The sequence below is a fragment of the Caloenas nicobarica genome, chromosome 1, assembly GCF_036013445.1.
Source record: "Caloenas nicobarica isolate bCalNic1 chromosome 1, bCalNic1.hap1, whole genome shotgun sequence".
Classification (NCBI taxonomy): Eukaryota; Metazoa; Chordata; class Aves; order Columbiformes; family Columbidae; genus Caloenas; species Caloenas nicobarica.
Window position 1 is genome coordinate 214,830,431 of NC_088245.1, and position 11,885 is coordinate 214,842,315.

General features: G+C 53.0%; 1 protein-coding gene across 1 annotated transcript; it reads left to right on the forward strand.

Moving 5' to 3' along the window:
- Positions 1 to 1,747: 1,747 nt before the first annotated feature.
- WDR73 (WD repeat domain 73) lies at positions 1,748 to 9,013 on the forward strand. Its single transcript, XM_065649264.1, has 8 exons — positions 1,748 to 1,815; positions 1,911 to 1,978; positions 2,569 to 2,657; positions 4,060 to 4,148; positions 5,196 to 5,263; positions 6,141 to 6,305; positions 7,351 to 7,719; positions 8,222 to 9,013. The coding sequence occupies exons 1-8, from the start codon at positions 1,754 to 1,756 to the stop codon at positions 8,443 to 8,445; spliced, it is 1,134 nt and encodes a 377-aa protein (XP_065505336.1). The 5' UTR covers positions 1,748 to 1,753; the 3' UTR covers positions 8,446 to 9,013.
- The last annotated feature ends 2,872 nt before the right edge of the window (positions 9,014 to 11,885 follow it).

Sequence of the window (11,885 nt, forward strand, 5' to 3'; positions counted from 1 at the left end):
GATTTGGGAGGCTTCTGAATTTATCACCGTGCCCGGTCGTGGATACTTCTGTGTATTTGATAAAACACAGGTATCTGCCTCACAAGGGGAGGAGGAAAGGGAGGCGTCAAACTCTTTAGTGACCAGTGACAGAACCCAGGGAACGGCAGGAAGATGTGCCAGGGAGGGTCAGTCGGACATGAGGAAAAGGTTCTTCACCCAGAGGTGCTGGACACTGGAACAGGCTCCCCAGGGAGGTGTCCCGGCCCCAACCTGACAGTGTTCAAGAAGAGACTGGACAACGTCCTCAGACACACGGGGTGACCTGTGGGGTGTCCTGTGCAGGGACAGGAGTTGGGCTCCATGATCCTGTGGGTCCCTCTAGCTCAGGACACTCTATGATTCTATGAAAAGAGCATCACGTATTTCCTATGATTCTGTGATTACTACCTGGGTTATAATTACAAAGTCACGTGTAAACCTGCACCCCTACCTACATTTTAGAGTTCTGGTCGTTAAAATGTGTGACTGAAGTCAACGCTGCAATGTGACCTGACGGTGCTTCTCCAGCTTCCTGCTGTCCCATGCACAGAAGATCACAGAATCATTTTGGTTGGAAAAGCCCCTCAAGATCATCGAGTCCAACTGTTCCCCAGCCCTGGCACTGCCCCATGTCCTGAGAACCTCATGTCCGTCTGTCCAACCCCTCCAGGGATGGTGACTGTAGGAAACTACCACCTTGCCAATAGAATAGGCCCAGGCAGCATCTCTCAGCAAAGCAGATTTTAATAACTATTTTGCAAGACAGGGTGTTCTACCTAAAGGTAGACACAAGGAATAGGGCAAAAAGCCCCTGCTCATATCACCCCCCAAATCCCGGCCACAAATCCCCTCCCCTGCTCCCCATGGGTTGGAAGTGCAGGTTTACAGACGCCCCACCCTGCCTCAGTTTACCCGTCTCATGCACCTAATTCTGACAACCTTACTGATTTATTTAAAACGTGGATTCCTGGCTCTTTGGTTACCCTTCCCCCTCGCTTAACTTTTTAGATACAGCCATCAGTTTGCATCCCGGGATTAGTTCGGAGAGACTTCGTTTTGCATCAAGGATTTGCATTTTTTTATTATTATTTATTATTGTTTATTATTATTTATTATTATTTATTATTTTTATTATTTTATTTTATTACCTTTTAATTTATTTATTTATTACTTATTATTCATTATTTAAATATCATTTTATTTTAATTATTTTATAATTTATTATTTTTATAATTTTTATTTTAATTATTTTATAATTTATTATTTTTATAATTTTTATTTTAATTATTTTATAATTTATTATTTTTATAATTTTTTATTTTTATTATTTTTATCATTTATTATTATTTGTTATTTATTTTATTTTTATTATTGTATTTTGTTATTTTTATAGTGTATTATTTATTATTATTATTTATTAAATTAACTTGCATTAAGGAGCCTGGTGTCTCTCTGTCCTTCCCCCCTGCTGGGGTCGGGTTCCAGGTCCCCAGTTTTGTACAAACAACATTCCTCCTTCAACGGCTCCTCACGGCAACTCCACCACTTGTTCCAACGCCCGAAAGCAGCGGAAAAAACCTCAATTTTCCCCCTAAACCCCGCGGCTTTTTTCCCCCTTTAACGCAGCACCGCCCCACCGCTTTCCGACCTCTTTTGACCCTCCCCGCCACCCGTCGGCGTCACACGGGCGCGCCGCCGCGTGACGTCACGGGCGCGCCGGGCGGGCGTTGCCATGGAGATGGCGGGCGGCGCGGAGGAGGCCGCGGACGAATGGCTGATCCAGTCGCTGCGAATGTGAGGGAACCCCGGCTCCCATCGCTGCCCTCCCGGCCCCCCCGGGCCCCATCGCTGCCCCCCGGGCCCCGCTGATCTCCTGCTCCTCCCCGCAGGTACGAGGAGCTTCACACCTTCGAGCTCCAGGCGCCCACCCGCGTCATCGAATGGGCCCGGGGGAACCGTGAGTGAGGGGCTGGGGGGGAGAAAATGGGAAATGGCCACGGAGAGGGTCATCAAGGGGAGAGAAGGGAGGTCGTGGGGTCGGGCTGGGATGCCAGGGGGGTGGCCGAGGTGCAGGGTGGGACCCCAGGAGTGGGGTTGAGGGGTTGGGGCTGTGCCGGGGTTCATAGAATCGTAAAATCACAAAATAGTGTGGGGTGAAGGACCTTCCCAGCTCCCCCAGTGCCCCCCCTGCCATGAGCAGGGACATCTGCACCAGCTCAGGTTGCTCAGAGCCCCGTCCAGCCTGGCCTGGGATGTCTCCAGGGATGGTTCAGCCACCACCTCTCTGGCCAACCTGGGCCAGGCTCTCACCACCCTCAGGACAACAATTTCTTCCTTATGTTTGGCCTGAATCTCCCTCCTTTAGTTTAAAACCATCATCCCTTGTCCTATCACAACAGGCCCTGCTCAAAAAGTCTGTCCCCATCTTTCTCATCGGCCTCTTTAAACCCTAATCTGGGTTCAGGGTTTAGGATGGACCTGGGGTCTGGCTCAGGGAGGGTGGGGTGTCCCTCACCATGTCCCTGGTTCTTCATCCCCACCTCCAAGGTGTCTGTGTAGCCGGGTATGAGGACTCTGGTGGGAACGAGATCCTGCAGCTGCTCCCGCCGCCGACGCTGCAGGCAAAGGAGACGCAGGTGGGTGTTGCAGCCAGGGTGGCACCAGGTCCCTCTGTCCCCCTTGACCTCGTGTCTTCAGAGATGGAGCTGTGCTCGGCTTCACAAGCTGTTACCTGGTCTGTGCTGCTCTGACAAGGACTTGGCCAAGTTAGAGCAGGTTTGGTAGAAAGGTAAAGCACGTAATTCACCCGGCTGCTGCCCAGTTGAGGTGGCGCAGGTTGGCAGTCAGGTCCTGTAATCCCGCTGCTCTGTGGGCAGCTTGTGCCGTGAAAACTTCATCTCCAGATCGTGGAATCATAGAATGGCCTGAGCTGGAAGGGACCCACAAAGATCATGGAGCCCAACTCCTGTCCCTGCACAGGACACCCCACAGGTCACCCCGTGTGTCTGAGGACGTTGTCCAGTCTCTTCTTGAACACTGTCAGGTTGGGGCCGGGACACCTCCCTGGGGAGCCTGTTCCAGTGTCCAGCACCTCTGGGTGAAGAACCTTTTCCTCATGTCCAAATGACCCTCCTTGGCACATCTTCCTGCCATTCCCTGGGGTTCTGTCACTGGTCACTAAAGAATTCAGTGCCTTCTCCTCCTCCTCCCCTTGTGAAGAAGCTGTTGACCGTGATGAGGTCTCCTCTTAGTCTCCTCCAAGATGTGTGAATTAAAGTGTTTTGTGGGGAAATATGACAGATGGGGATGCACAGAAAAATGAAGAAGGGACTTTCTGAGCTGCCCGAGGCTGGGGCACCACGGTGCTGAGCAGCGAGGGTGGCCCGTGGGTGTGTGATGCCTACGCTGAAGCAGAAAGTGGATCTTGGTCACTGGGTAAGTGAAAGCTGCTGAGCCAGACGTGCACAGGTGGCAACAAACCCGATCAGAGCTCTTGGCAGCAGCTTTCTCCATATGCTTTTTTTCCTTTAACTATTTTGGGGTCCTTCAATCCTGTAGCTCCTGTTGAAATCATAGAGTTACAGAATCATTTTGGTTGGAAAAGCCCCTCAAGATCATCGAGGCCAACCGTTCCCCAGCCCTGGCACTGCCCCATGTCCTGAGAACCTCATGTTGTCTGTCCAACCCCTCCAGGGATGGTGACTCCAGCACTGCCCTGGGCAGCCTGTTCCAATGCCCCACAGCCCTTTGGGGAAGAAATTGTTCCCCAGATCCAACCTCAACCTCCCCTGGCGCAACTTGAGGCCGTTTCCTCTGGTCCTGGCGCTTGTTCCTGGGGAGCAGAGCCCAACCCCCCCTGGCTCCAACCTCCTTTCAGGCAGTTGTAAAGAGCATTGTGGGCGTTACTGGACAAGAACAAGCTTTCCCAAGCAAGAATGTGTCTCGTCTCTCTGTCTTTTTTTTTTTTTTGTGGTAACTGACTGCACCAAGTTCTGCACCATTAAGTGCGAAGAAATGATTTTGCCTCTTGATTTCTAGGGCCTGTGTCCAGAGAGAGATTTCAAGGTGGAATGCGGTGCATTTTCAAACCGCCCAGTGTACGGCCTGAAACACGTTCCAGACACCAGGTATGGCCACAGGATCATGGAATCACAGAATGGCCTGAGCTGGAAGGGACCCACAAGGATCATCAAGTCCAACTCCTGTCCCTGCACAGGACACCCCACAGTTCACACCATGTGTCTGAGGACGTTGTTCAGTCTCTTCTTGAACACTGTCAGGTTGGGGCTGTGACACCTCCCTGGGGAGCCTGTTCCAGTGTCCAGCACCTCTGGGTGAAGAACCTTTTCCTCATGTCCAACTGACCCTCCCCCAGCACATCTTCCTGCCAGGAGATGGAGAGGGGGCTTGTCCACTGAGATCGAGCTCCTTTTGCCTCTTCCCAACCCGGCTGGTCAATCCTGCCAGCTCTGAGAGCAGCGTGAGTCTGAGTGAGGATTTACCAGTCACTGACACATAACGTTCATCCCAGAGCCCCATCCTGGTGTTTGCAGAGGAGGTGTTTATTGGGCTGCTCAGCAAAATGGGGTGCACCCCGCTGTTGCCATACCAAAAGCTGCAATGCTCTGGCTTTTTTGGGGGGCTGGCAGGGAAACCGAAACTGCTGCTGGATAATTTGAACCCTCAGCTTCTTCCAGGGCTGCTGGCGTTGGTGCTGGCTCAGCAGGGATCCCTCCCTACCCTGTTTCTGAGCGGCGGGGGCCTGTGGAGCTTCCCGGCTCTGCCTTTTCCATCCCTGCGTGAGCAGCTTCAGAAGGTTTTTTATTTCCTGCTGTGGGTTGTAGACCAAGCAAAAACGCTTCCCTCTGGCTGATTCAATTCACTCCTTCGCTTTTCTCCTCCTACACGAGCCCCTGTTGCTGCTTTGGGGCTCTTTGCGGCGTTCCCAGTCTAGCACTTTTGGAAAATGTGCTAATTAAATGCCATTGTGTATTAAATGCTGTGTAAAGCACCCTGGTATGAGGAGTTCTGGGATTATAGTCCTTGCAGCCCCATCTCTGCTCCATGCAGCAGGAGTGGCAGAGCACAGCCATGCTCATCAGGTTTGGGGAAAAAAAAAAGGTTGTTCTCTGCTCCTGAAGAGTTTTGTGGGGGTTTTTTATTTGTTTCCTCAGCTTGCTGGTGACGAGTGGCCCACCCGACAGCTCCCTGCAGGTCTGGCAGGTGTCAGCAGAGGATTCGGGTAAGGGAACGTGTTTCTGAGCGCGAGTAGTTTCTCAATTCAGTCCTTGCGTCAAGCTCGTCCAACTTCCCCTTCTTCCTGGGTGTAAAATGACAGAATCACAGAATCATTTCAGTTGGAAAAGACCTTTAAGATGATCAACTACAACCATTCCCCCAGCCCTGGCACTGCCCCATGTCCTGAGAACCTCATCTCCGTCTGTCCAACCCCTCCAGGGATGGTGACTCCAGCACTGCCCTGGGCAGCCTGTTCAATGCCCCACAGCCCTTTGGGGAAGAAATTGTTCCCCACATCCAACCTCAACCTCCCCTGGCGCAACTTGGGGCCAGTTCCTCTCATCCAGTAGTATGTTTACACCTGTCAGCAGCTTTCCACTTATTTGTGAGCTCTTAGTCGTACAAAAAAAAAAACCTAATCATATAGTTGACATAATATTCTCTTAATAACTCCAAGCATTAGAAACAAAGCACTTCACACATCAACTTTCACGATATATTGCGATCCACCTCAGTTCTCCAAGCCCACGTCTGCCTGCTTCTAAAAAAGTATTGTTGCTTTGTCTAGTGTTGTGAAACACTTTGAAACCACCAGAAAGGAAGTGCAAAATGTTAATGCAAGCATTCTTCTTAGTTGACAATAAACATGTTGCTTGCAACTTTCCGTGCGTTTTGCTAGATTTTTTTAAATGGCTTGTTGTTCATCCGTGCTGGATGTTTTGGAAAGAGTGGATTTATTCTGGAGCGGGGTTTGGTCATAATTGGATTTCTTATGGGTTTAGTAGGTCGCTTTTAGCTTTAGGAGGCTGTGAAACAGCTTAATCTTGTGGATTACGTGACGCCTGATGCGTTTTACAACTGCTTACCTCTCTTTCAAATAGATGTTATTAAATCCGTAAGTGCCATAGCTGCAGAAAACGACATTGGCCAACCTTGGGCTAAAATCGCAACGATTTCAGCCAAAGCCCCATGGGTCCTTCACGGCTCGAGACTCGACAGCGTCCAAATTACGGAGGTTGAATCGAGGAAAAACGTCTACACAGCAGGTATTTAAGCCAAGTCTAATGTCTGGTTTTGGAAGGCTGGGGTTTGGGCAAAGCCAAAGGTAACTCCTCAAGCAGCAAACGTTTCACTGTGTGTGTTCTTTGACACGTGCCAAAGGTTATAAAGGTATTTGCAGAAAGTCTTGTGGAAAGAGGCTACAATGCTATGATGCTGATGGTGATTTCTCAAGCTTCTGCCCCAAATTTGTGCCCTACAAGAACGCGGTGGATGGTTTCAGTGCAAAGAATAGGGTTTGCAGAGTGTTTGCTGCACGTGTTGTCCCAAACGAGGGAGGTGCTGGCCCCTTGGGGTTGTTGGAATCAGCGTCAACATCTGAGCGAGCTGTGTGTTAGTCGGTGGTCTGTCCGTGCAGGTGGTAGGAGGGTTGTTAAACCTTGTTAAACCAGCCCTGCCTTACCTTGAGGTGGTTAGTCCAGGCCTGGTTTGTTGGGGATCCTGGAGACCAGCTGCCTTCACCTACACAGTATGAGTCAGTCCCCACGCGCCTCATCCCCAAGTGAGGAAAATCACAGAATCATTTCGGTTGGAAAAGACCTTTAAGGTGATCAACTCCAACCATTCCCCCAGCCCTGGCACTGCCCCATGTCCTGAGAACCTCATGTCCGTCTGTCCAACCCCTCCAGGGATGGTGACTCCAGCACTGCCCTGGGCAGCCTGTTCCAATGCCCCACAGCCCTTTGGGGAAGAAATTGTTCCCCAGATCTAACCCCAACCTCTCCTGGCGCAACTTGAGGCCGTTTCTTCTGGTCCTGGTGCTTGTTCCTGGGGAGCAGAGCCCGACCCCCCCTGGCTCCAAGCTCCTTTCAGGCAGGTCAGAGATCAGAAGGTCTCCCCTCAGCTCCTGTTCTCCAGCTGAACCCCCAGCTCCCTCAGCCGCTCCCATCACACTTGTGCTCCAGCCCCTTCCCCAGCTCCGTTCCCTTCTCTCAACGCACTCCAGCACCTCAAGGCCTTTCTTGGCGTGAGGGGAATCGCTCAAACACTCTTTGTGCTGTCTGAGATCTGCATCTCTTTCTTTTTTTCCAGCCTCGAGAACCGGCGAGGAGCTCAGCGACGTGGCGTTCCTGGACGGGAACACGGCGCTGCTGTGCTGTGCCGAGGGCCGGCTGTGCCTGGCCGACGTTCGGCAGCCGCAGGGTCCCTTGGAGGCCGCGTCCGTCCCCTGGGCGCCGTGTGGCGAGCGCTGGCGCATGGGGGTCGCACCTCAAGGCTCCGAGTCCGGCTCCCGACCCGTCGCTCGTCTCTCGAGCGGAGGGCACCTCAGCCTGACAGACGTAAGAAAAACCTCGGAGTCCTTGGCTTGGGTGAAATGCCAATTTCCTTGTCCCAGCTCGGGTGCGGAGTTCCTGCACGTTTCCTGGGCTCCTGCTCTGCAGGGCTGCCTTGCTGTCTCAGGTACGTGCTTTTGGGCAGAGATCTCTTTTTCTGGATGATTTTTTGCTCCATATTTCTGTCCAGTTCACCCCACCTTACTTTAAACACCCTGACTGTTCAGAGCAGAGATGTGAGCTGATCACCTCCAATGGGTTCTGGGGGGCTCCCGCTTCCCTCCTGGGAGAACAAAAACCCCAAATTCTTGGCACACGCTGCGCCGATAGTGCCAGCGACAGCCTGACCGCAGCAATACCACGCTGGTAAGACCGGCTGGGCAGCAAAGCTGCCTCTTGGCCAGAGCTTTGCACATTCAAACTAGGGAATTTTCAGGCTTTTTGGGTCTGGCCTGTGTTCACCCTTGGCTTGACACGAGCTCCTCGGAGGCTTGGAAGCTCCGCTGTCGCAGGTTGTCACTCTGGGCCTTTGTCCTCGTTTCTGTCTCTTGCTGGGAGATGAGCTCGAGCCTGATAAGACTAGAGCAAAAAAATAATTCCACGGCCTCTCTGATTCCCTTTTGTTCAAGGTTTCGATGGCACCGTGCACGTGTACGACACGCAGAGCTGGGACAGCTCTGGCCGGGAAGCGGAGCCGATATTTATCCACAAAGGCCACGCGTTCGGCGGAGCGGGCAGTGGCGAGGGTCCTCCCCTGGTGACAACACACACGTGGCACCCGCAGAAACCCAGAACTTTATTGTCAGCGGCAAGCGACGGTTCCCTGCACGTTTGGGAGTGGGTTCGGCCTTGAGGGAAGTGTGGGTAGGTGATACTTTCAGTGAGACGTTGCGCGTTTCCTGTTAATGTTCTCGTTTGCGTGGGCTGTGAGGCGCCTGTTTGCGTGCGGATGCTGTTTTGAGACAGTTGTAGTGAACAGAACTGGCTGTAAAGTGTCTATATTTTAATACACTAAAGCATTTTTGATTGTGTTACTTCTCCTGTGTCCCAGCTTTCAAACGACGGCACAGACTGTGGAGTAGTTCTGTTTGCGTCCACTAGTGGAGAACATCCTGCTGTCGTTTTATCGCGGACCCATGTCGTGTCTGCGCTGTATTTTCAGAAGGAAACAGCCAAAAAAAGCGCGAGCACAGTTTGAGGAAATGGGCTGTTCTGTGGCATTTTTAACGCCCTGTTTTCCAGGCCCGAAGCACCGAGGGGAAGGATGTGCGCCCTGTGGGGTGGTGGCGTTTCGTCACTCGTGTGCGTGTCATGAGTAGCGGCCACCGCTCAGGAAATAGCAGCCTTGCAAAAAGGAACAGGAACGGCATTTTCAGCCCCAGCCTGTTACGAGCTCTACCCTCCCCCTCTGTGACTGGAGAGCACCCGATCTAGAAAAAAGGACCTTGGTATCTTTTGGCTCTTTTCCCACCAGCCGAAAGTTTAAATTTGATCAAGCTAATGTGATTTCCTGGGCCCAAGGAAACCAGGCGATGACTCCTGCAACGCCTACGCTGTTACCAAGGTGTTACTTGGGGGAATGAGAACTGTCTGCTCGTTATTCCGAATATTAAAAACAAGCGTGTTTTGTGGAGGAGGGAGTGGAGAGAGGTTGGCAGCGGGGCAAGGGAGGGGGTGTCACCTGCAAAGTAGGGAGACCCTGGTTTGTTCTGGCACTGGGGGTTCTTGTGCGGGAGCAGCCAGGATGGATCTTGTAGAGCGAGAGAACAGGAGCTGAGGGGAGACCTTCTGATCTCTGAACTGCCTGAAAGGAGCTTGGAGCCAGGGGGGGTCGGGCTCTGCTCCCCAGGAACAAGCGCCAGGACCAGAGGAAACGGCCTCAAGTTGCGCCAGGGGAGGTTGAGGTTGGATGTGGGGAACAATTTCTTCCCCAAAGGGCTGTGGGGCATTGGAACAGGCTGCCCAGGGCAGTGCTGGAGTCACCGTCCCTGGAGGGGTTGGACAGACGGACATGAGGTTCTCAAGACATGGGGCAGTGCCAGGGGTGGGGAACGGTTGGACTCGACGAGCTTGAGAGGCTTTTCCAACCAAAATGATTCGATGATTATTATTGCAGCCTTTCCGTACTTAAACAGGGCCGATGAAACAGATGGGGACAGACTTTTGAGCAGGGCCTCTTGTGATAGGACGAGGGGTGGTGGTTTTAAACTAAAGGAGGGAGATTCAGGCTGGACATGAGGAAGAAATTGTTGCCCTGAGGGTGGTGAGAGCCTGGCCCAGGTTGGCCAGAGAGGTGGTGGCTGAACCATCCCTGGAGACATCCCAGGCCAGGCTGGACGGGGCTCTGAGCAACCTGAGCTGGTGCAGATGTCCCTGCTCATGGACTCAGTGAGCTTTGAAGGTCCCTTCCCACCCAAACCCTTCTGTGATTTGCTGCCCCTCGCACTCTCAAGCTCCTTTCCAGGGTTATTTCTGGGATGGGAACACAGAGGATGGATGCAGAGCGCTCCCCGTTTTTCTGGGTGTATGCTGACGCATGAGCGGAGTTGAGGAGAGGGGAGATGGGGGCGCTGGGGTGCGGGTTGTCCTTCGGGAGGCCGGCGCTGGGAATGTGCTGAGCTGATCTGCGCTGTCTCATGGCAACAGCTCTTTGCCTGCGGGTGCTGAGGCTGAAACCTCCTCCGTTCCGCGGATAACGACACCATGGGGAAGCTCCGCACAGTTCATCGCATCCCAGGTCTCCTCCCAGCAGCAGCTCTTCCATTCCACACCCAAAACTTATCCCTCCCCAGGGGGGGATTTGGAGATCTAATGCTTTGTCACCTGTCAAAGCCACAGGTCTGTGTCACCAGCTGTCATCCAGATGCAGAGATGAGCTTCTCAGGACATGGGGCAGTGCCAGGGGTGGGGGAATGGTGGGACTTGATGATCCTGAGGGGCTTTTCCAATCAAAATGATTCTGTGATTCTATGAAATTCAACTGAGGCAAGTGTGGGGTCCTGTCCCTGGGGAGGAACGACCCCTGGCACCAGCACAGGTTGGGGTTGAGCTGCTGGGAAGCGGCTTTGTGGAGAAGGACCTGGGAGTCCTGGGGGACAACAGGGTGACCATGAGCCACCAATGTGCCCGGTGGCCAACGGTACCTGGGCTCTGTGAGGAAGAGTGTGGGCAGCAGGGCAGGGAGGTTGTTCCTCCCCCTCTGCTCTGCCCTGGGGAGGCCCCGTCTGCAGAACTGGGGCCAGTGCTGGGCTCCCCAGTTTAAGGACAAGGAATCACTGGAGAGAGTCCAGGGAGGGACAAAAAGATGCTGAGGGGTCTGGAGCATCTTTGTGCCGAGGAAAGGCTGAGAGAGCTGGGGCTGCTGAGCTGGAGAAGAGAAGCTGAGAGGGATCTGATCAATGGGATCAATATCCCAGGGTGGGTGTCAGAGGATGGAGCAGACTCTGTTCAGTGGTGCCCAACGCCAGGGTGAGGGGCAACGGGCAGAGACTGGAACACAGGAGGGTCCATGTGAACATGAGGAGAAACTTCTTTGCTGTCTCTGGAGACATTCAGACCCGCCTGGGATCCTGTGTGATCTGCTCTGGTGACCCTGCGTTATCCTGACCCCATCCCACGTCACGTAGCGCAGAGAGGACAGGGAAGGAAATTCACTTGGCTTCCTAGAGATATGGCACTTAAGCGATAGCACAGTTTGCATACATCTAAACTTCCCTTTTTTTTTCCCCGAAACAACTTTAAGCCGCCTTGTCCAGCTTGAACCAGCTTTGACAGGGGACGGGAAATGTCCAAAACAGTAAGTTCTTGCAGCTGCTGGAGACGGGGCTGATACACAGAAGTGGGAATCTCCCTTTAAAGGTGATGATGGAGAACTCGCGGTGAGGACATTGCTCCCAGAATTGCGCCACACAGACCTTTGGGCAAGCGTGGAATGTCTGATCAGAGTCGGGTTGCATGACTGGGGCGACCTTGGCTTTGCTGGAGCTGGATTTGCCCTTGGTGGGGAAGGTTGGGAAGGGTCTGGGCCTTCCCTGAGGGGCCGTCCCTCAATTCAGGCTCAGAAATCAGGGATTTTTGGCTCATCCCCCCCATCCTGGCTCCTCCCAGTCCCAGGAGGGATGTGGAGCAGAGTGGTCCAGCCGTGATGCTGCTCCAGGGACATCTCCATCCTCCTGGGACACCCACCAGGGCAGCGATGGGCTTGCCCATGAACTTGAACCACCTGCAATGCGTGGGCATCTCTGTGTCCTTCCGAGCAGAAACCGGAGGGTTTTGGGGTCTCCATCCTCACTG

Bases quoted from the DNA above. Each gene is read 5' to 3' on its own strand.
- WDR73 (XM_065649264.1), top strand. From the start codon at position 1,754: ATGGAGATGGCGGGCGGCGCGGAGGAGGCCGCGGACGAATGGCTGATC. The intron at 2,658-4,059 runs GTGGGTGTTGCA...CTTGATTTCTAG, and splicing joins TGCAGGCAAAGGAGACGCAG to GGCCTGTGTCCAGAGAGAGA. The intron at 6,306-7,350 runs GTATTTAAGCCA...CTTTTTTTCCAG, and splicing joins GAAAAACGTCTACACAGCAG to CCTCGAGAACCGGCGAGGAG.